The following is a 22,414-nucleotide window of genomic DNA, read 5'->3' as shown; positions in this document are numbered from 1 at the left end:
GTTAATAAATGGCAAATACATTTTTCGTATATACGGGTTCACTGCACCACCCCGCAGGGTGGAACAGAGAAGACACTTGTTCCTGATGTCACAGATGTAACTTTACGTCGTCCCCTCGCCCCGACACGGGCGCGAACCTGGGACCTTCTGCACACATCGACAAGTCACCCACGAAGCATCGTTACCCATCGCTTCACAAAGGCCGCGGCCCTTGCAGAGCAAGGGGCAACCCTACTTAAAGTCTCAGAGCAAGTGACGTAACTGATTGAAATGCTACTAGCGCGTACCCGCTAACTAGCTAGCCATTTCACATCCGTTACACTGACAAAGATAGTATATTATACTCGTGACAGAGATTAGTTCCCACTTCCGAGCCGGCCTGTCAGAGTAGAGACTGGGCGTGGTTTAGACTCACCCAGCCTATCGTTGATGTTGGCACATAAACTGGTCCCAGCTTCTTTGCGCTTTCTGGTGTCCTTTCGCTGTTGCTGTGTAGATTACGCTCCTTCACCCCAGAGACTGGAGTCAGACAGTTTTATAACACTGTCTGAGATATCTGCACCTGTATACAATGTCCACTGTTCTCGCTCAAGGCTAACTACAGCTTCCCAGCTTCTTATCTGAGCTAACTGTTACTTCCAGCACACACACATTTCAGACTGATACATTTGTGGCATACACACACATATTTCACACAGTACAGCGCTCTCTTTAACACACACACATTTCAGGCTGATATTCATGGTTAGGCCTTGAGCACTGGTAAAAGTGAGAACAATGGAAAATGCAGGTTCACAAGAGGCAGTAATTCAAACTTTAATGCATAAGAAGCCCTACTAGCTTATAGTTAGTTAAGCATGTCAAAAAACCTTATAAAAACCCCACACTGGGGATCAGAAATGTCCCGTGCGAGAGAGGCAGTTTGAGGTTTCCAGGGTTAGAGTAGTGCAGAAGTTGTCTTGATGATCGATACTTGGCTGCCTTTTGACAAATACCGGTACAAATAATATCGCTCTTATCCATAATAATCTCATCATGTAGGTAGCCTATCCGCACTGTATCAGAGCTGTTGGCTAGAGTGCCGTTTTTGTGACAAAATCGTCCGTAAAATTAATGTAACAGTACTCTTCTTGCGTTGTGTACAATCAATCATCGAGACGAACTCCAACTTGTAGCACCAGTCATGGATATTTATTCTGATAGAAACAGCAAAAAGTTGCACGTCATGTAATGCACGGCTCACCATCCAACTCTGCACTCACGCACTGTACAAAATATACGACCCCCCCACAAGACACAGTAAGTTGCTAGCTAATATTAGCTGGAATTCTCTACAACTAAATTCTGCACAACTATTCACCAAAAAACGCTGCATCTTACTTGTGATGTTCGAATAACATTTACAAACAAATTGCACATTTAAATCATCACTTGGGAGTATAAAATTCACTTTTGACGTACAGTGCTTTGCAACCAACAACATCCAGCTGGTTTGGTGCGTGTTCACTGGGACCGTTCTGACTGAAACGTCCTCCGTCGTAAGCAGCAAACCAGCCAATAAGATGCCATGTTGACAAAACTAAAACCAGAAACCCATTGGCTTAACAATAAAGTGGCAAGGGGAATCACCAATATAACCCTGTTACACTAACAATGACAAGGCAATACATTTAACTTGTATTTTTAATTTGATACATGGGAATTTAAAATGTATATTTATGTGCACTACGTCACAAAGTGCAAAAAGTCAGTTTGATGGAAACATCTCTATTGGAAAAATGCGCATATTGTGTTATGCGGATGTTTGAATATTCGCATGGATATCTGTCGCAAATTAGTTGGAAACCTAGCTAACGAAAATAAATATATTAAAAAATAGAAGGCGCAAATCAACTGGGACTATTCTAGCAAAGGATAAAGCAGATATCCTGTGAACAACAGGCAAAACTCCGATATAAAGTATTTGTTCTCAAAGTTGCCAGGATATCACGTGTCCTACTTATATCATTACACTTGTAACAACCTAAGCAAAACGAAACGTATATTTGATAAAATAAGCCATTACATTTTGTCCATACATTTCGGCGCTCTCTCATTGACCTTCATACAAAAACGAATCGCTTGATGAGCGAAAAAAACGTCACATGCTGGAAAATACATATTTTGGCCCAGCTATCCCTCTCCTTTCGCCTCTTCCGCTCTGCTGAAGCGGAACAAGAATTAGAGGGGCACATTTGTGAAACTTTTTGGCCAGTGTGCCTACGTTTCCCAAAACCCACTGCGACCGCAAAATCCGCCATATTGAAATCGCCAGAACGGGAACGCGCTGGCTGCATAGTCTGTATCCACAACACAGCATGTAAGTACATAAACAAACACGTTTCGGTGATATTTGAATGTTTTTCAGCTTCGTAGTTAGACGACTACAGTAACGATAAAAAAAGGGTGAATCAGCTAATGGTATATTGAAAAATAGATCGCTTGTATATTAGTGCATCGTTGAATGATCGTGAGGCTCCGTCGCAGCTGTTGTAGCTACTGTAGCTAACCGTAAGTTAGCCTAGCTAACCTGTCTATGTGTTTTTTTTTCTAGTGATAGTGCAGAATAATATACAATAAACGCCATCTATCTTGTTGCGCATAGGCATAATGCATAGATATGAAGTAAAAAAAATAAGTAAAAAGTTCAGGGCTATATAGCAGATTTTATCCAGGCGATTCTGTATGCGCACATCTGTAACGTTAGCAGCCATAATTCAACACAAAGACAAATGGGAAAGCTAACTGCTGTGCTAGCAGTGTTAGCTAGCTAATAATGTATTGTTCCACTGTCTGGGACATAACACTGGATATATAAAATACATTCATTTTTAAGACCGTTGTCTCCCAAAATAGATTAAAGTATGCATCGGTATGATTGTACTCCGGGTTGCTAGCTAATTAATGTGCTTTTGGAGGCCAAAAAAATATGAATCCTAGCTAACTGTCAAACCATCAGATGCTGTCGAATGGAAATTCTATGGTAACAGAGTGATGCTGAGACTCAGATTTTTCTCTTTAAAAGGGTATGTCAAACTAAAACCAATGATGGCAAATTTAACCCTAAGCACAACTCAATGTACATTGACCTCTTTTAACAATTTCCACAGAGAATTTTACAAAAACACATTTTTTATTTATTTTACCAGGTAAGTTGACTGAGAACACGTTCTCATTTGCAGCAACGACCTGGGGAATAGTTACAGGGGAGAGGAGGGGGATGAATGAGCCAAATGTAAACTGGGGATTATTAAGTGACCATGATGGTTTGAGGGCCAGATTGGGAATTTAGCCAGGACACCGGGGTTAACACCCCTACTCTTACGATAAGTGCCATGGGATCTTTAATGACCTCAGAGAGTCAGGACACCCGTTTAACGTCCCATCCGAAAGACGGCACCCTACACAGGGCAGTGTCCCCAATCACTGCCCTGGGGCATTGGGATAATTTTTAGACCAGAGGAAAGAGTGCCTCCTACTGGCCCTCTAACACCACTTCCAGCAGCATCTGGTCTCCCATCCAGGGACTGACCAGGACCAACCCTGCTTAGCTTCAGAAGCAAGCCAGCAGTGGTATGCAGGGTGGTATGCTGCTGCCTAACACAGTGGGATGCAGGGTGGTATGCTGCTGGTTAACACAGTGGGATGCAGGGTGGTATGCTGCTGGTTAACACAGTGGGATGCAGGGTGGTATGCTGCTGGTTAACACAGTGGGATGCAGGGTGGTATGCTGCTGCCTAACACAGTGGGATGCAGGGTGGTATGCTGCTGCCTAACACAGTGGGATGCAGGGTGGTATGCTGCTGCCTAACACAGTGGGATGCAGGGTGGTATGCTGCTGCCTAACACAGTGGGATGCAGGGTGGTATGCTGCTGCCTAACACAGTGGGATGCAGGGTGGTATGCTGCTGGTTAACACAGTGGGATGCAGGGTGGTATGCTGCTGCCTAACACAGTGGGATGCAGGGTGGTATGCTGCTGGTTAACACAGTGGGATGCAGGGTGGTATTTACTTGAAGAACAACAGTGCCGATCCAATGTTTGGTAACAGAAATAATGCCCGTTTGTGCTGTTGGTTCCGTCATTCTGTTACCAAACTTTGCATCTGCAACGAAACAGTGATTTGACATCACTGCAATGTGTAAGTTATTTTTGTTTTCCAGTCCCCCGGATGATCTAGCTACCTATTTATCTAGCTTCTCTGTTTTTCTTTTCTGCACATGAAATCAAAACATTTTGTTAAACGGTGCTAACCAAAAGTGTGGGAGGGAGAGAGTGTGTTTTTGGTCCATTTTAATTATGATGTATTTTTATTCCAGATTGGGACTATGACGCAGACAGTGCAGATAAACGGGGTGCAACCCCTCAGTAAGACCTGGGAACTCAGTCTGTATGAGCTACAGAGGACTCCACAGGTAGGGACCACGTTAATGTAACACCTCAGTCTGTATGAGCTACAGAGGACTCCACAGGTAGGGACCACGTTAATGTAACACCTCAGTCTGTATGAGCTACAGAGGACTCCACAGGTAGGGACCACGTTAATGTAACACCTCAGTCTGTATGAGCTACAGAGGACTCCACAGGTAGGGACCACGTTAATGTAACACCTCAGTCTGTATGAGTTACAGAGGACTCCACAGGTAGGGACCACGTTAATGTAACAACTCAGTCTCTATGAGCTACAGAGGACTCCACCAGTAGGAACCACGTTAATGTAACACCTCAGTCTGTATGAGTTACAGAGGACTCCACCAGTAGGGACCACGTTAATGTAACACCTCAGTCTGTATGAGCTACAGAGGACTCCACAAGTAGGGACCACGTTAATGTAACACCTCAGTCTGTATGAGTTACAGAGGACTCCACCAGTAGGGACCACGTTAATGTAACACCTCAGTCTGTATGAGTTACAGAGGACTCCACCAGTAGGGACCACGTTAATGTAACACCTCAGTCTGTATGAGCTACAGAGGACTCCACAGGTAGGGACCACGTTAATGTAACACCTCAGTCTGTATGAGCTACAGAGGACTCCACAGGTAGGGACCACGTTAATGTAACACCTCAGTCTGTATGAGTTACAGAGGACTCCACCAGTAGGAACCACGTTAATGTAACACCTCAGTCTGTATGAGCTACAGAGGACTCCACAAGTAGGGACCACGTTAATGTAACACCTCAGTCTGTATGAGCTACAGAGGACTCCACAGGTAGGGACCACGTTAATGTAACACCTCAGTCTGTATGAGCTACAGAGGACTCCACAGGTAGGGACCACGTTAATGTAACACCTCAGTCTGTATGAGCTACAGAGGACTCCACAGGTAGGGACCACGTTAATGTAACACCTCAGTCTCTATGAGCTACAGAGGACTCCGCCAGTAGTTGTGAACTTTAGTTTAAAGTTCATAATGGAGATTTGAGAGTTTGTCACAGATCAGGGTTCATACAGTGCATTCGGAAAGTATTCAGACCCCTTGACTTTTTCCACAGTTTGTTATGTTACAGCCCTATTATAAAATGTATATATATTTTTTAAATCGCTCATCAATCTACACACAATACCCCATAATGACAAGGCAAAAACAGTTTTTTTTTACATTTTTGCTAGGTATTAAAAATTAAAGATGCTGTTTTTACATAAGTATTCAAACCCTTTACTTTGAGACTCAAAATTAAGCTCAGATACATCCTGTTTCCATTGATCATCCTTGATGTTTCTACAACTTGATTGGAGTCCACCTGTGTTAAGTTCAATTGATTTGATATGATTTGGAAAGGCACACACCTGTCTATATAAGTTCCTACAGATGACAGTGCATGTCAGAGCAAAAACCAAGCCATGAGGTCGAAGGAATTGTCCGTAGAGCTCAGAGACAGGATTGTGTCGAGGCACAGATCTGGGGAAAAATGTCTGCAGCATTGAAGGTCCCCAAGAACACAGTGGTCTCCATCATTCTTAAATGGAAGAAGTTTGGAACCACCAAGACTCTTTCTAGAGCTGGCCAAACTGAGCAATTGGAGGAGAAGGCGCTTGGTCAGGGAGGGATTCCCTCAGAATGGATGGCTCCTTACATATGACTAGTGTCTGATACAAGTGAGAAAGGTGAAAGTTCATACATATGATCCCTCTACTTAGTTTAACAATGTTACCCAGCCTGTTCTTACTCTGTTTGGATGACCAAAACAGCAGATCATATTGAATATTAATATGGTTTCAATTAACGATCTGCAGAAGATGGTCATCAGCGTCTTCTCGACCCTGAAACTGTGGAGTTTCCTCAGAAAGAACAAGCAATGATTTCCCCTTTGAACAGATATAGCATCCACATTAGCCTCAACTCAGTTTGCTGTCAGGGAAAGTGCCAAGATATTTGTATCGATCAACGATGGGGCTGTGGTGGTAATACTGTCTAATCAGCGGTAGGGCTGGTTTGTTCCCTGTAGCAGGGGGATGGTCTGTTTGTTCCCTGTAGGAGGGTGATGGTCTGTCCCTGTAGGAGGGTGATGGTCTGTTTGTTCCCTGTAGGAGGGTGATGGTCTGTCCCTGTAGGAGGGTGATGGTCTGTTTGTTCCCTGTAGGAGGGTGATGGTCTGTTTGTTCCCTGTAGGAGGGTGATGGTCTGTTTGTTCCCTGTAGGAGGGTGATGGTCTGTTTGTTCCCTGTAGGAGGGTGATGGTCTGTTTGTTCCCTGTAGGAGGGTGATGGTCTGTTTGTTCCCTGTAGGAGGGTGATGGTCTGTCCCTGTAGGAGGGTGATGGTCTGTTTGTTCCCTGTAGGAGGGTGATGGTCTGTTTGTTCCCTGTAGGAGGGTGATGGTCTGTTTGTTCCCTGTAGGAGGGTGATGGTCTGTCCCTGTAGGAGGGTGATGGTCTGTCCCTGTAGGAGGGTGATGGTCTGTTTGTTCCCTGTAGCAGGGTGATGGTCTGTTTGTTCCCTGTAGGAGGGTGAATGGTCTGTTTGTTCCCTGTAGGAGGGTGATGGTCTGTTTGTTCCCTGTAGCAGGGTGATGGTCTGTTTGTTCCCTGTAGGAGGGTGATGGTCTGTTTGTTCCCTGTAGGAGGGTGATGGTCTGTTTGTTCCCTGTAGCAGGGTGATGGTCTGTTTGTTCCCTGTAGGAGGGTGATGGTCTGTCCCTGTAGGAGGGTGATGGTCTGTTTGTTCCCTGTAGGAGGGTGATGGTCTGTTTGTTCCCTGTAGGAGGGTGATGGTCTGTTTGTTCCCTGTAGGAGGGTGATGGTCTGTTTGTTCCCTGTAGCAGGGTGATGATCTGTTTGTTCCCTGTAGGAGGGTGATGGTCTGTTTGTTCCCTGTAGGAGGGTGATGGTCTGTTTGTTCCCTGTAGGAGGGTGATGGTCTGTTTGTTCCCTGTAGGAGGGTGATGGTCTGTCCCTGTAGGAGGGTGATGGTCTGTTTGTTCCCTGTAGGAGGGTGATGGTCTGTTTGTTCCCTGTAGGAGGGTGATGGTCTGTTTGTTCCCTGTAGCAGGGTGATGGTCTGTTTGTTCCCTGTAGGAGGGTGATGGTCTGTTTGTTCCCTGTAGCAGGGTGATGGTCTGTTTGTTCCCTGTAGGAGGGTGATGGTCTGTCCCTGTAGGAGGGTGATGGTCTGTTTGTTCCCTGTAGCAGGGTGATGGTCTGTTTGTTCCCTGTAGGAGGGTGATGGTCTGTCCCTGTAGGAGGGTGATGGTCTGTTTGTTCCCTGTAGGAGGGTGATGGTCTGTTTGTTCCCTGTAGGAGGGTGATGGTCTGTTTGTTCCCTGTAGCAGGGTGATGATCTGTTTGTTCCCTGTAGGAGGGTGATGGTCTGTTTGTTCCCTGTAGGAGGGTGATGGTCTGTTTGTTCCCTGTAGCAGGGTGATGGTCTGTCCCTGTAGGAGGGTGATGGTCTGTTTGTTCCCTGTAGGAGGGTGATGGTCTGTTTGTTCCCTGTAGGAGGGTGATGGTCTGTTTGTTCCCTGTAGCAGGGTGATGGTCTGTCCCTGTAGGAGGGTGATGGTCTGTTTGTTCCCTGTAGCAGGGTGATGGTCTGTTTGTTCCCTGTAGGAGGGTGATGGTCTGTTTGTTCCCTGTAGGAGGGTGATGGTCTGTCCCTGTAGGAGGGTGATGGTCTGTTTGTTCCCTGTAGCAGGGTGATGGTCTGTTTGTTCCCTGTAGCAGGGTGATGGTCTGTCCCTGTAGGAGGGTGATGGTCTGTTTGTTCCCTGTAGGAGGGTGATGGTCTGTTTGTTCCCTGTAGCAGGGTGATGGTCTGTTTGTTCCCTGTAGCAGGGTGATGGTCTGTTTGTTCCCTGTAGGAGGGTGATGGTCTGTTTGTTCCCTGTAGCAGGGTGATGGTCTGTTTGTTCCCTGTAGGAGGGTGATGGTCTGTTTGTTCCCTGTAGGAGGGTGATGATCTGTTTGTTCCCTGTAGGAGGGTGATGATCTGTTTGTTCCCTGTAGGAGGGTGATGGTCTGTTTGTTCCCTGTAGGAGGGTGATGGTCTGTTTGTTCCCTGTAGGAGGGTGATGGTCTGTTTGTTCCCTGTAGGAGGGTGATGGTCTGTTTGTTCCCTGTAGGAGGGTGATGGTCTGTTTGTTCCCTGTAGGAGGGTGATGGTCTGTTTGTTCCCTGTAGGAGGGTGATGGTCTGTTTGTTCCCTGTAGGAGGGTGATGGTCTGTTTGTTCCCTGTAGGAGGGTGATGGTCTGTTTGTTCCCTGTAGGAGGGTGATGGTCTGTCCCTGTAGGAGGGTGATGGTCTGTTTGTTCCCTGTAGGAGGGTGATGGTCTGTTTGTTCCCTGTAGCAGGGTGATGGTCTGTTTGTTCCCTGTAGCAGGGTGATGGTCTGTTTGTTCCCTGTAGGAGGGTGATGGTCTGTTTGTTCCCTGTAGCAGGGTGATGGTCTGTTTGTTCCCTGTAGCAGGGTGATGGTCTGTTTGTTCCCTGTAGGAGGGTGATGGTCTGTTTGTTCCCTGTAGCAGGGTGATGGTCTGTTTGTTCCCTGTAGGAGGGTGATGGTCTGTTTGTTCCCTGTAGGAGGGTGATGGTCTGTTTGTTCCCTGTAGGAGGGTGATGGTCTGTTTGTTCCCTGTAGGAGGGTGATGGTCTGTCCCTGTAGGAGGGTGATGGTCTGTTTGTTCCCTGTAGGAGGGTGATGGTCTGTTTGTTCCCTGTAGGAGGGTGATGGTCTGTTTGTTCCCTGTAGGAGGGTGATGGTCTGTTTGTTCCCTGTAGGAGGGTGATGATCTGTTTGTTCCCTGTAGGAGGGTGATGGTCTGTTTGTTCCCTGTAGCAGGGTGATGGTCTGTCCCTGTAGCAGGGTGATGGTCTGTTTGTTCCCTGTAGCAGGGTGATGGTCTGTTTGTTCCCTGTAGGAGGGTGATGATCTGTTTGTTCCCTGTAGGAGGGTGATGGTCTGTCCCTGTAGGAGGGTGATGGTCTGTTTGTTCCCTGTAGGAGGGTGATGGTCTGTCCCTGTAGGAGGGTGATGGTCTGTTTGTTCCCTGTAGCAGGGTGATGGTCTGTTTGTTCCCTGTAGCAGGGTGATGGTCTGTTTGTTCCCTGTAGGAGGGTGATGGTCTGTTTGTTCCCTGTAGCAGGGTGATGGTCTGTTTGTTCCCTGTAGGAGGGTGATGGTCTGTTTGTTCCCTGTAGCAGGGTGATGGTCTGTTTGTTCCCTGTAGGAGGGTGATGGTCTGTTTGTTCCCTGTAGCAGGGTGATGGTCTGTCCCTGTAGCAGGGTGATGGTCTGTTTGTTCCCTGTAGCAGGGTGATGGTCTGTTTGTTCCCTGTAGGAGGGTGATGATCTGTTTGTTCCCTGTAGGAGGGTGATGGTCTGTCCCTGTAGGAGGGTGATGGTCTGTTTGTTCCCTGTAGGAGGGTGATGGTCTGTCCCTGTAGGAGGGTGATGGTCTGTTTGTTCCCTGTAGCAGGGTGATGGTCTGTTTGTTCCCTGTAGCAGGGTGATGGTCTGTTTGTTCCCTGTAGGAGGGTGATGGTCTGTTTGTTCCCTGTAGCAGGGTGATGGTCTGTTTGTTCCCTGTAGGAGGGTGATGGTCTGTTTGTTCCCTGTAGCAGGGTGATGGTCTGTTTGTTCCCTGTAGGAGGGTGATGGTCTGTTTGTTCCCTGTAGGAGGGTGATGGTCTGTTTGTTCCCTGTAGGAGGGTGATGGTCTGTTTGTTCCCTGTAGCAGGGTGATGGTCTGTTTGTTCCCTGTAGGAGGGTGATGGTCTGTTTGTTCCCTGTAGGAGGGTGATGGTCTGTTTGTTCCCTGTAGGAGGGTGATGGTCTGTTTGTTCCCTGTAGGTGATGAGATAGCTGTGTCTCCCAGGAGCCTCCACAGTGAGCTGATGTGTCCCGTCTGTTTGTCCCCTGTAGGAGGCCATCACAGATGGGCTGGAGATCGCTGTGTCTCCCAGGAGCCTGCACAGTGAGCTGATGTGTCCCATCTGTCTGGACATGCTGAAGAACACCATGACAACCAAGGAATGTCTGCACCGCTTCTGTGCCGACTGCATCATCACCGCCCTCAGATCAGGGTATGTCGCCCTACCCTCATCTACCCTAAAGTAACCTCACCTACCCCTCATCTACCCTACCTCAACTGCCTTCCTTAGTTTGAGTAAAAACCACCACCACATGCTACTGTTGACACCACCACCACCACCACCACATGCTACTGTTGACACCACCACCACCACCACCACATGCTACTGTTGACACCACCACCACCACCACCACCACCACCACCACCACCACATGCTACTGTTGACACCACCACCACCACCACATGCTACTGTTGACACCACCACCACCACCACATGCTACTGTTGACACCACCACCACCACCACATGCTACTGTTGACACCACCACCACCACATGCTACTGTTGACACCACCACCACCACATGCTACTGTTGACACACCACCACCACATGCTACTGTTGACACACCACCACCACCACATGCTACTGTTGACACCACCACCACCACCACCACCACATGCTACTGTTGACACCACCACCACCACATGCTACTGTTGACACCACCACCACCACATGCTACTGTTGACACCACCACCACCACATGCTACTGTTGACACCACCACCACCACATGCTACTGTTGACACACCACCACCACATGCTACTGTTGACACACCACCACCACCACATGCTACTGTTGACACACCACCACCACCACATGCTACTGTTGACACCACCACCACCACCACATGCTACTGTTGACACCACCACCACATGCTACTGTTGACACACCACCACCACCACATGCTACTGTTGACACACCACCACCACCACATGCTACTGTTGACACCACCACCACCACCACATGCTACTGTTGACACACCACCACCACCACATGCTACTGTTGACACACCACCACCACATGCTACTGTTGACACACCACCACCACATGCTACTGTTGACACACCACCACCACCACATGCTACTGTTGACACCACCACCACCACATGCTACTGTTGACACCACCACCACCACCACCACCACATGCTACTGTTGACACCACCACCACCACCACCACATGCTACTGTTGACACCACCACCACATGCTACTGTTGACACCACCACCACCACATGCTACTGTTGACACCACCACCACCACATGCTACTGTTGACACCACCACCACCACATGCTACTGTTGACACCACCACCACCACCACATGCTACTGTTGACACCACCACCACATGCTACTGTTGACACCACCACCACCACCACATGCTACTGTTGACACACCACCACCACCACATGCTACTGTTGACACACCACCACCACATGCTACTGTTGACACACCACCACCACCACATGCTACTGTTGACACCACCACCACCACATGCTACTGTTGACACCACCACCACCACCACCACCACATGCTACTGTTGACACCACCACCACCACCACATGCTACTGTTGACACCACCACCACATGCTACTGTTGACACCACCACCACCACATGCTACTGTTGACACCACCACCACCACATGCTACTGTTGACACCACCACCACCACATGCTACTGTTGACACCACCACCACCACCACATGCTACTGTTGACACCACCACCACATGCTACTGTTGACACCACCACCACCACCACATGCTACTGTTGACACACCACCACCACCACATGCTACTGTTGACACACCACCACCACATGCTACTGTTGACACACCACCACCACCACATGCTACTGTTGACACCACCACCACCACATGCTACTGTTGACACCACCACCACATGCTACTGTTGACACCACCACCACATGCTACTGTTGACACACCACCACCACCACCACATGCTACTGTTGACACACCACCACATGCTACTGTTGACACCACCACCACCACCACATGCTACTGTTGACACACCACCACCACATGCTACTGTTGACACCACCACCACATGCTACTGTTGACACCACCACCACCACCACATGCTACTGTTGACACCACCACCACCACATGCTACTGTTGACACCACCACCACATGCTACTGTTGACACCACCACCACATGCTACTGTTGACACCACCACCACATGCTACTGTTGACACCACCACCACCACCACATGCTACTGTTGACACCACCACCACCACCACATGCTACTGTTGACACCACCACCACATGCTACTGTTCACACCACCACCACATGCTACTGTTGACACCACCACCACCACATGCTACTGTTGACACCACCACCACATGCTACTGTTGACACCACCACCACCACCACATGCTACTGTTGACACCACCACCACATGCTACTGTTGACACCACCACCACCACCACATGCTACTGTTGACACCACCACCACCACATGCTACTGTTGACACACCACCACCACCACATGCTACTGTTGACACCACCACCACATGCTACTGTTGACACCACCACCACCACCACATGCTACTGTTGACACACCACCACCACATGCTACTGTTGACACCACCACCACATGCTACTGTTGACACCACCACCACCACATGCTACTGTTGACACCACCACCACCACATGCTACTGTTGACACCACCACCACATGCTACTGTTGACACCACCACCACCACCACATGCTACTGTTGACACCACCACCACATGCTACTGTTCACACCACCACCACATGCTACTGTTGACACCACCACCACCACATGCTACTGTTGACACCACCACCACATGCTACTGTTGACACCAACACCACCACATGCTACTGTTGACACCACCACCACATGCTACTGTTGACACCACCACCACCACCACATGCTACTGTTGACACCACCACCACCACATGCTACTGTTGACACACCACCACCACCACATGCTACTGTTGACACCACCACCACATGCTACTGTTGACACCACCACCACCACCACATGCTACTGTTGACACACCACCACCACATGCTACTGTTGACACCACCACCACCACCACATGCTACTGTTGACACCACCACCACCACATGCTACTGTTGACACCACCACCACATGCTACTGTTGACACCACCACCACCACCACATGCTACTGTTGACACACCACCACCACATGCTACTGTTGACACCACCACCACCACCACATGCTACTGTTGACACCACCACCACCACATGCTACTGTTGACACCACCACCACATGCTACTGTTGACACCACCACCACCACCACATGCTACTGTTGACACACCACCACCACCACATGCTACTGTTGACACCACCACCACATGCTACTGTTGACACCACCACCACCACCACATGCTACTGTTGACACCACCACCACCACCACATGCTACTGTTGACACCACCACCACCACCACATGCTACTGTTGACACCACCACCACCACCACATGCTACTGTTGACACCACCACCACCACATGCTACTGTTGACACACCACCACCACCACCACATGCTACTGTTGACACCACCACCACATGCTACTGTTGACACCACCACCACCACCACATGCTACTGTTGACACACCACCACCACCACATGCTACTGTTGACACACCACCACCACCACCACATGCTACTGTTGACACCACCACCACCACATGCTACTGTTGACACACCACCACCACATGCTACTGTTGACACCACCACCACATGCTACTGTTGACACCACCACCACCACCACCACATGCTACTGTTGACACCACCACCACCACCACATGCTACTGTTGACACCACCACCACCACCACATGCTACTGTTGACACACCACCACCACCACATGCTACTGTTGACACACCACCACCACATGCTACTGTTGACACCACCACCACCACATGCTACTGTTGACACCACCACCACCACATGCTACTGTTGACACCACCACCACATGCTACTGTTGACACCACCACCACATGCTACTGTTGACACCACCACCACCACCACATGCTACTGTTGACACCACCACCACCACCACCACATGCTACTGTTGACACCACCACCACCACCACATGCTACTGTTGACACCACCACCACCACCACCACCACATGCTACTGTTGACACCACCACCACCACCACCACATGCTACTGTTGACACCACCACCACCACCACATGCTACTGTTGACACCACCACCACCACCACATGCTACTGTTGACACCACCACCACCACCACATGCTACTGTTGACACCACCACCACCACCACATGCTACTGTTGACACCACCACCACATGCTACTGTTGACACCACCACCACCACATGCTACTGTTGACACACCACCACCACATGCTACTGTTGACACCACCACCACCACATGCTACTGTTGACACCACCACCACCACATGCTACTGTTGACACCACCACCACGTGCTACTGTTGACACACCACCACCACCACCACATGCTACTGTTGACACCACCACCACCACCACCACATGCTACTGTTGACACCACCACCACCACATGCTACTGTTGACACCACCACCACCACCACCACATGCTACTGTTGACACCACCACCACCACCACATGCTACTGTTGACACCACCACCACCACCACATGCTACTGTTGACACCACCACCACATGCTACTGTTGACACCACCACCACCACATGCTACTGTTGACACCACCACCACCACCACCACATGCTACTGTTGACACCACCACCACATGCTACTGTTGACACCACCACCACCACCACATGCTACTGTTGACACCACCACCACCACCACATGCTACTGTTGACACACCACCACCACCACATGCTACTGTTGACACCACCACCACATGCTACTGTTGACACCACCACCACATGCTACTGTTGACACCACCACCACCACCACATGCTACTGTTGACACCACCACCACATGCTACTGTTGACACCACCACCACCACCACATGCTACTGTTGACACCACCACCACATGCTACTGTTGACACCACCACCACATGCTACTGTTGACACCACCACCACATGCTACTGTTGACACCACCACCACATGCTACTGTTGACACCACCACCACCACATGCTACTGTTGACACCACCACCACCACCACATGCTACTGTTGACACCACCACCACCACCACATGCTACTGTTGACACCACCACCACCACATGCTACTGTTGACACCACCACCACATGCTACTGTTGACACCACCACCACCACCACATGCTACTGTTGACACCACCACCACCACCACATGCTACTGTTGACACCACCACCACCACCACATGCTACTGTTGACACCACCACCACCACCACATGCTACTGTTGACACCACCACCACATGCTACTGTTGACACCACCACCACATGCTACTGTTGACACACCACCACCACCACATGCTACTGTTGACACCACCACCACCACCACCACATGCTACTGTTGACACCACCACCACATGCTACTGTTGACACCACCACCACATGCTACTGTTGACACCACCACCACATGCTACTGTTGACACCACCACCACATGCTACTGTTGACACACCACCACCACATGCTACTGTTGACACCACCACCACCACATGCTACTGTTGACACCACCACCACATGCTACTGTTGACACCACCACCACCACCACCACCACCACATGCTATTGTTGACACCACCACCACATGCTACTGTTGACACCACCACCACCACATGCTACTGTTGACACCACCACCACCACCACCACATGCTACTGTTGACACCACCACCACCACATGCTACTGTTGACACCACCACCACCACCACCACCACATGCTACTGTTGACACCACCACCACCACCACATGCTACTGTTGACACCACCACCACCACCACATGCTACTGTTGACACCACCACCACCACCACATGCTACTGTTGACACCACCACCACCACCCCATGCTACTGTTGACACCACCACCACCACATGCTACTGTTGACACACCACCACCACATGCTACTGTTGACACACCACCACCACCACCACATGCTACTGTTGACACCACCACCACCACATGCTACTGTTGACACACCACCACCACCACCACATGCTACTGTTGACACCACCACCACCACCACCACATGCTACTGTTGACACCACCACCACCACCACATGCTACTGTTGACACCACCACCACCACCACATGCTACTGTTGACACCACCACCACCACCACATGCTACTGTTGACACACCACCACCACATGCTACTGTTGACACCACCACCACATGCTGCTGTTGACACCACCACCACCACATGCTACTGTTGACACCACCACCACCACCACATGCTACTGTTGACACCACCACCACCACCACATGCTACTGTTGACACCACCACCACCACCACATGCTACTGTTGACACCACCACCACCACCACATGCTACTGTTGACACCACCACCACATGCTGCTGTTGACACCACCACCACCACATGCTACTGTTGACACCACCACCACCACATGCTACTGTTGACACCACCACCACCACATGCTACTGTTGACACACCACCACATGCTACTGTTGACACCACCACCACATGCTACTGTTGACACACCACCACCACATGCTACTGTTGACACACCACCACCACATGCTACTGTTGACACCACCACCACCACCACCACATGCTACTGTTGACACCACCACCACATGCTATTGTTGACACCACCACCACATGCTACTGTTGACACCACCACCACCACATGCTACTGTTGACACCACCACCACCACATGCTACTGTTGACACCACCACCACCACCACATGCTACTGTTGACACCACCACCACCACCACATGCTACTGTTGACACCACCACCACCACCACATGCTACTGTTGACACCACCACCACCACCACATGCTACTGTTGACACCACCACCACCACCACATGCTACTGTTGACACCACCACCACCACCACATGCTACTGTTGACACCACCACCACCACATGCTACTGTTGACACCACCACCACCACCACCACCACATGCTACTGTTGACACCACCACCACCACCACATGCTACTGTTGACACCACCACCACCACATGCTACTGTTGACACACCACCACCACCACATGCTACTGTTGACACCACCACCACCACCACATGCTACTGTTGACACCACCACCACCACCACATGCTACTGTTGACACCACCACCACCACCACCACATGCTACTGTTGACACCACCACCACCACCACATGCTACTGTTGACACCACCACCACCACCACATGCTACTGTTGACACCACCACCACCACCACATGCTACTGTTGACACCACCACCACCACCACATGCTACTGTTGACACCACCACCACCACCACATGCTACTGTTGACACCACCACCACCACATGCTACTGTTGACACACCACCACCACCACATGCTACTGTTGACACCACCACCACCACCACATGCTACTGTTGACACCACCACCACCACCACCACCACATGCTACTGTTGACACCACCACCACCACCACATGCTACTGTTGACACCACCACCACCACCACATGCTACTGTTGACACCACCACCACCACCACATGCTACTGTTGACACCACCACCACCACCACATGCTACTGTTGACACCACCACCACCACCACATGCTACTGTTGACACCACCACCACCACCACATGCTACTGTTGACACCACCACCACCACCACCACCACATGCTACTGTTGACACCACCACCACCACCACATGCTACTGTTGACACCACCACCACCACATGCTACTGTTGACACACCACCACCACCACATGCTACTGTTGACACCACCACCACCACCACATGCTACTGTTGACACCACCACCACCACCACATGCTACTGTTGACACCACCACCACCACCACCACATGCTACTGTTGACACCACCACCACCACCACCACATGCTACTGTTGACACCACCACCACCACCACCACATGCTACTGTTGACACCACCACCACCACCACCACATGCTACTGTTGACACCACCACCACCACCACATGCTACTGTTGACACCACCACCACCACCACATGCTACTGTTGACACCACCACCACCACCACATGCTACTGTTGACACCACCACCACCACCACATGCTACTGTTGACACCACCACCACCACCACATGCTACTGTTGACACAACCACCACCACCACATGCTACTGTTGACACCACCACCACCACCACATGCTACTGTTGACACCACCACCACCACCACATGCTACTGTTGACACCACCACCACCACCACATGCTACTGTTGACACACCACCACCACCACCACATGCTACTGTTGACACACCACCACCACCACCACATGCTACTGTTGACACACCACCACCACCACCACATGCTACTGTTGACACACCACCACCACCACCACATGCTACTGTTGACACCACCACCACCACATGCTACTGTTGACACCACCACCACCACATGCTACTGTTGACACACCACCACCACCACATGCTACTGTTGACACCACCACCACCACATGCTACTGTTGACACCACCACCACCACATGCTACTGTTGACACCACCACCACCACATGCTACTGTTGACACCACCACCACCACATGCTACTGTTGACACCACCACCACCACATGCTACTGTTGACACACCACCACCACCACATGCTACTGTTGACACCACCACCACCACCACATGCTACTGTTGACACCACCACCACCACCACCACATGCTACTGTTGACACCACCACCACCACCACCACCACCACATGCTACTGTTGACACCACCACCACCACATGCTACTGTTGACACCACCACCACCACATGCTACTGTTGACACACCACCACCACCACCACATGCTACTGTTGACACACCACCACCACCACCACATGCTACTGTTGACACCACCACCACCACCACCACATGCTACTGTTGACACCACCACCACCACCACCACATGCTACTGTTGACACCACCACCACCACCACCACATGCTACTGTTGACACCACCACCACCACCACCACATGCTACTGTTGACACCACCACCACCACCACCACATGCTACTGTTGACACCACCACCACCACCACCACATGCTACTGTTGACACCACCACCACCACCACCACATGCTACTGTTGACACCACCACCACCACCACCACATGCTACTGTTGACACCACCACCACCACCACCACATGCTACTGTTGACACCACCACCACCACCACCACATGCTACTGTTGACACCACCACCACCACCACCACATGCTACTGTTGACACCACCACCACCACCACCACATGCTACTGTTGACACCACCACCACCACCACATGCTACTGTTGACACCACCACCACATGCTACTGTTGACACCACCACCACCACCACATGCTACTGTTGACACACCACCACCACCACATGCTACTGTTGACACCACCACCACCACATGCTACTGTTGACACACCACCACCACCACATGCTACTGTTGACACCACCACCACCACATGCTACTGTTGACACCACCACCACATGCTACTGTTGACACCACCACCACATGCTACTGTTGACACCACCACCACCACCACATGCTACTGTTGACACCACCACCACATGCTACTGTTGACACCACCACCACCACCACATGCTACTGTTGACACCACCACCACCACATGCTACTGTTGACACCACCACCACATGCTACTGTTGACACCACCACCACCACCACATGCTACTGTTGACACCACCACCACCACATGCTACTGTTGACACCACCACCACATGCTACTGTTGACACCACCACCACATGCTACTGTTGACACCACCACCACATGCTACTGTTGACACCACCACCACCACCACATGCTACTGTTGACACCACCACCACCACCACATGCTACTGTTGACACCACCACCACATGCTACTGTTCACACCACCACCACATGCTACTGTTGACACCACCACCACCACATGCTACTGTTGACACCACCACCACATGCTACTGTTGACACCACCACCACCACCACATGCTACTGTTGACCACCACCACCACATGCTACTGTTGACACCACCACCACCACCACATGCTACTGTTGACACCACCACCACCACATGCTACTGTTGACACACCACCACCACCACATGCTACTGTTGACACCACCACCACATGCTACTGTTGACACCACCACCACCACCACATGCTACTGTTGACACCACCACCACCACATGCTACTGTTGACACCACCACCACATGCTACTGTTGACACCACCACCACCACATGCTACTGTTGACACCACCACCACCACATGCTACTGTTGACACCACCACCACATGCTACTGTTGACACCACCACCACCACCACATGCTACTGTTGACACCACCACCACATGCTACTGTTGCACACCACCACCACATGCTACTGTTGACACCACCACCACCACATGCTACTGTTGACACCACCACCACATGCTACTGTTGACACCACCACCACCACATGCTACTGTTGACACCACCACCACATGCTACTGTTGACACCACCACCACCACCACATGCTACTGTTGACACCACCACCACCACATGCTACTGTTGACACACCACCACCACCACATGCTACTGTTGACACCACCACCACATGCTACTGTTGACACCACCACCACCACCACATGCTACTGTTGACACCACCACCACCACATGCTACTGTTGACACCACCACCACCACCACATGCTACTGTTGACACCACCACCACCACATGCTACTGTTGACACCACCACCACATGCTACTGTTGACACCACCACCACCACCACATGCTACTGTTGACACCACCACCACCACATGCTACTGTTGACACCACCACCACCACCACATGCTACTGTTGACACCACCACCACCACATGCTACTGTTGACACCACCACCACATGCTACTGTTGACACCACCACCACCACCACATGCTACTGTTGACACACCACCACCACCACATGCTACTGTTGACACCACCACCACATGCTACTGTTGACACCACCACCACCACCACATGCTACTGTTGACACCACCACCACCACCACATGCTACTGTTGACACCACCACCACCACCACATGCTACTGTTGACACCACCACCACCACCACATGCTACTGTTGACACCACCACCACCACATGCTACTGTTGACACCACCACCACCACCACATGCTACTGTTGACACCACCACCACCACATGCTACTGTTGACACCACCACCACCACCACATGCTACTGTTGACACACCACCACCACCACATGCTACTGTTGACACCACCACCACCACCACATGCTACTGTTGACACCACCACCACCACATGCTACTGTTGACACCACCACCACCACATGCTACTGTTGACACCACCACCACCACATGCTACTGTTGACACCACCACCACCACCACATGCTACTGTTGACACCACCACCACCACCACATGCTACTGTTGACACCACCACCACCACCACATGCTACTGTTGACACACCACCACCACCACATGCTACTGTTGACACCACCACCACCACATGCTACTGTTGACACCACCACCACCACATGCTACTGTTGACACCACCACCACCACATGCTACTGTTGACACCACCACCACATGCTACTGTTGACACCACCACCACCACCACATGCTACTGTTGACACCACCACCACCACCACATGCTACTGTTGACACCACCACCACCACCACATGCTACTGTTGACACCACCACCACCACCACATGCTACTGTTGACACCACCACCACCACCACATGCTACTGTTGACACCACCACCACCACCACATGCTACTGTTGACACCACCACCACCACCACATGCTACTGTTGACACCACCACCACCACCACATGCTACTGTTGACACCACCACCACCACCACATGCTACTGTTGACACCACCACCACCACATGCTACTGTTGACACCACCACCACCACATGCTACTGTTGACACCACCACCAC

At 50.7% G+C, this 22,414-nt stretch overlaps 1 protein-coding gene across 3 annotated transcripts in view; it reads left to right on the top strand.

Moving 5' to 3' along the window:
- The first annotated feature begins 2,256 nt into the window (after positions 1-2,256).
- LOC129823594 (E3 ubiquitin-protein ligase RING2) overlaps positions 2,257-22,414 on the top strand; it is a 45,469-nt gene continuing 25,311 nt past the window's right edge. For 2 of the 3 annotated variants that reach the window (XM_055882443.1, XM_055882442.1), the window contains exons 1-3: positions 2,257-2,359; positions 4,359-4,454; positions 10,402-10,562. In XM_055882443.1, coding sequence (XP_055738418.1) covers positions 4,368-4,454; positions 10,402-10,562 — 248 coding nt within the window. In that variant the 5' untranslated portion in view covers positions 2,257-2,359; positions 4,359-4,367. Of the gene's footprint in view, positions 2,360-4,358; positions 4,455-4,481; positions 5,367-10,401; positions 10,563-22,414 lie in introns of those variants that run through there. The other variant, XM_055882444.1, reaches the window with a different exon arrangement.

The sequence above is a fragment of the Salvelinus fontinalis genome, chromosome 26 (genome assembly GCF_029448725.1).
Source record: "Salvelinus fontinalis isolate EN_2023a chromosome 26, ASM2944872v1, whole genome shotgun sequence".
NCBI classification, from domain to species: domain Eukaryota; kingdom Metazoa; phylum Chordata; class Actinopteri; order Salmoniformes; family Salmonidae; genus Salvelinus; species Salvelinus fontinalis.
This window is presented reverse-complemented; position numbering and strand designations above follow the sequence as displayed.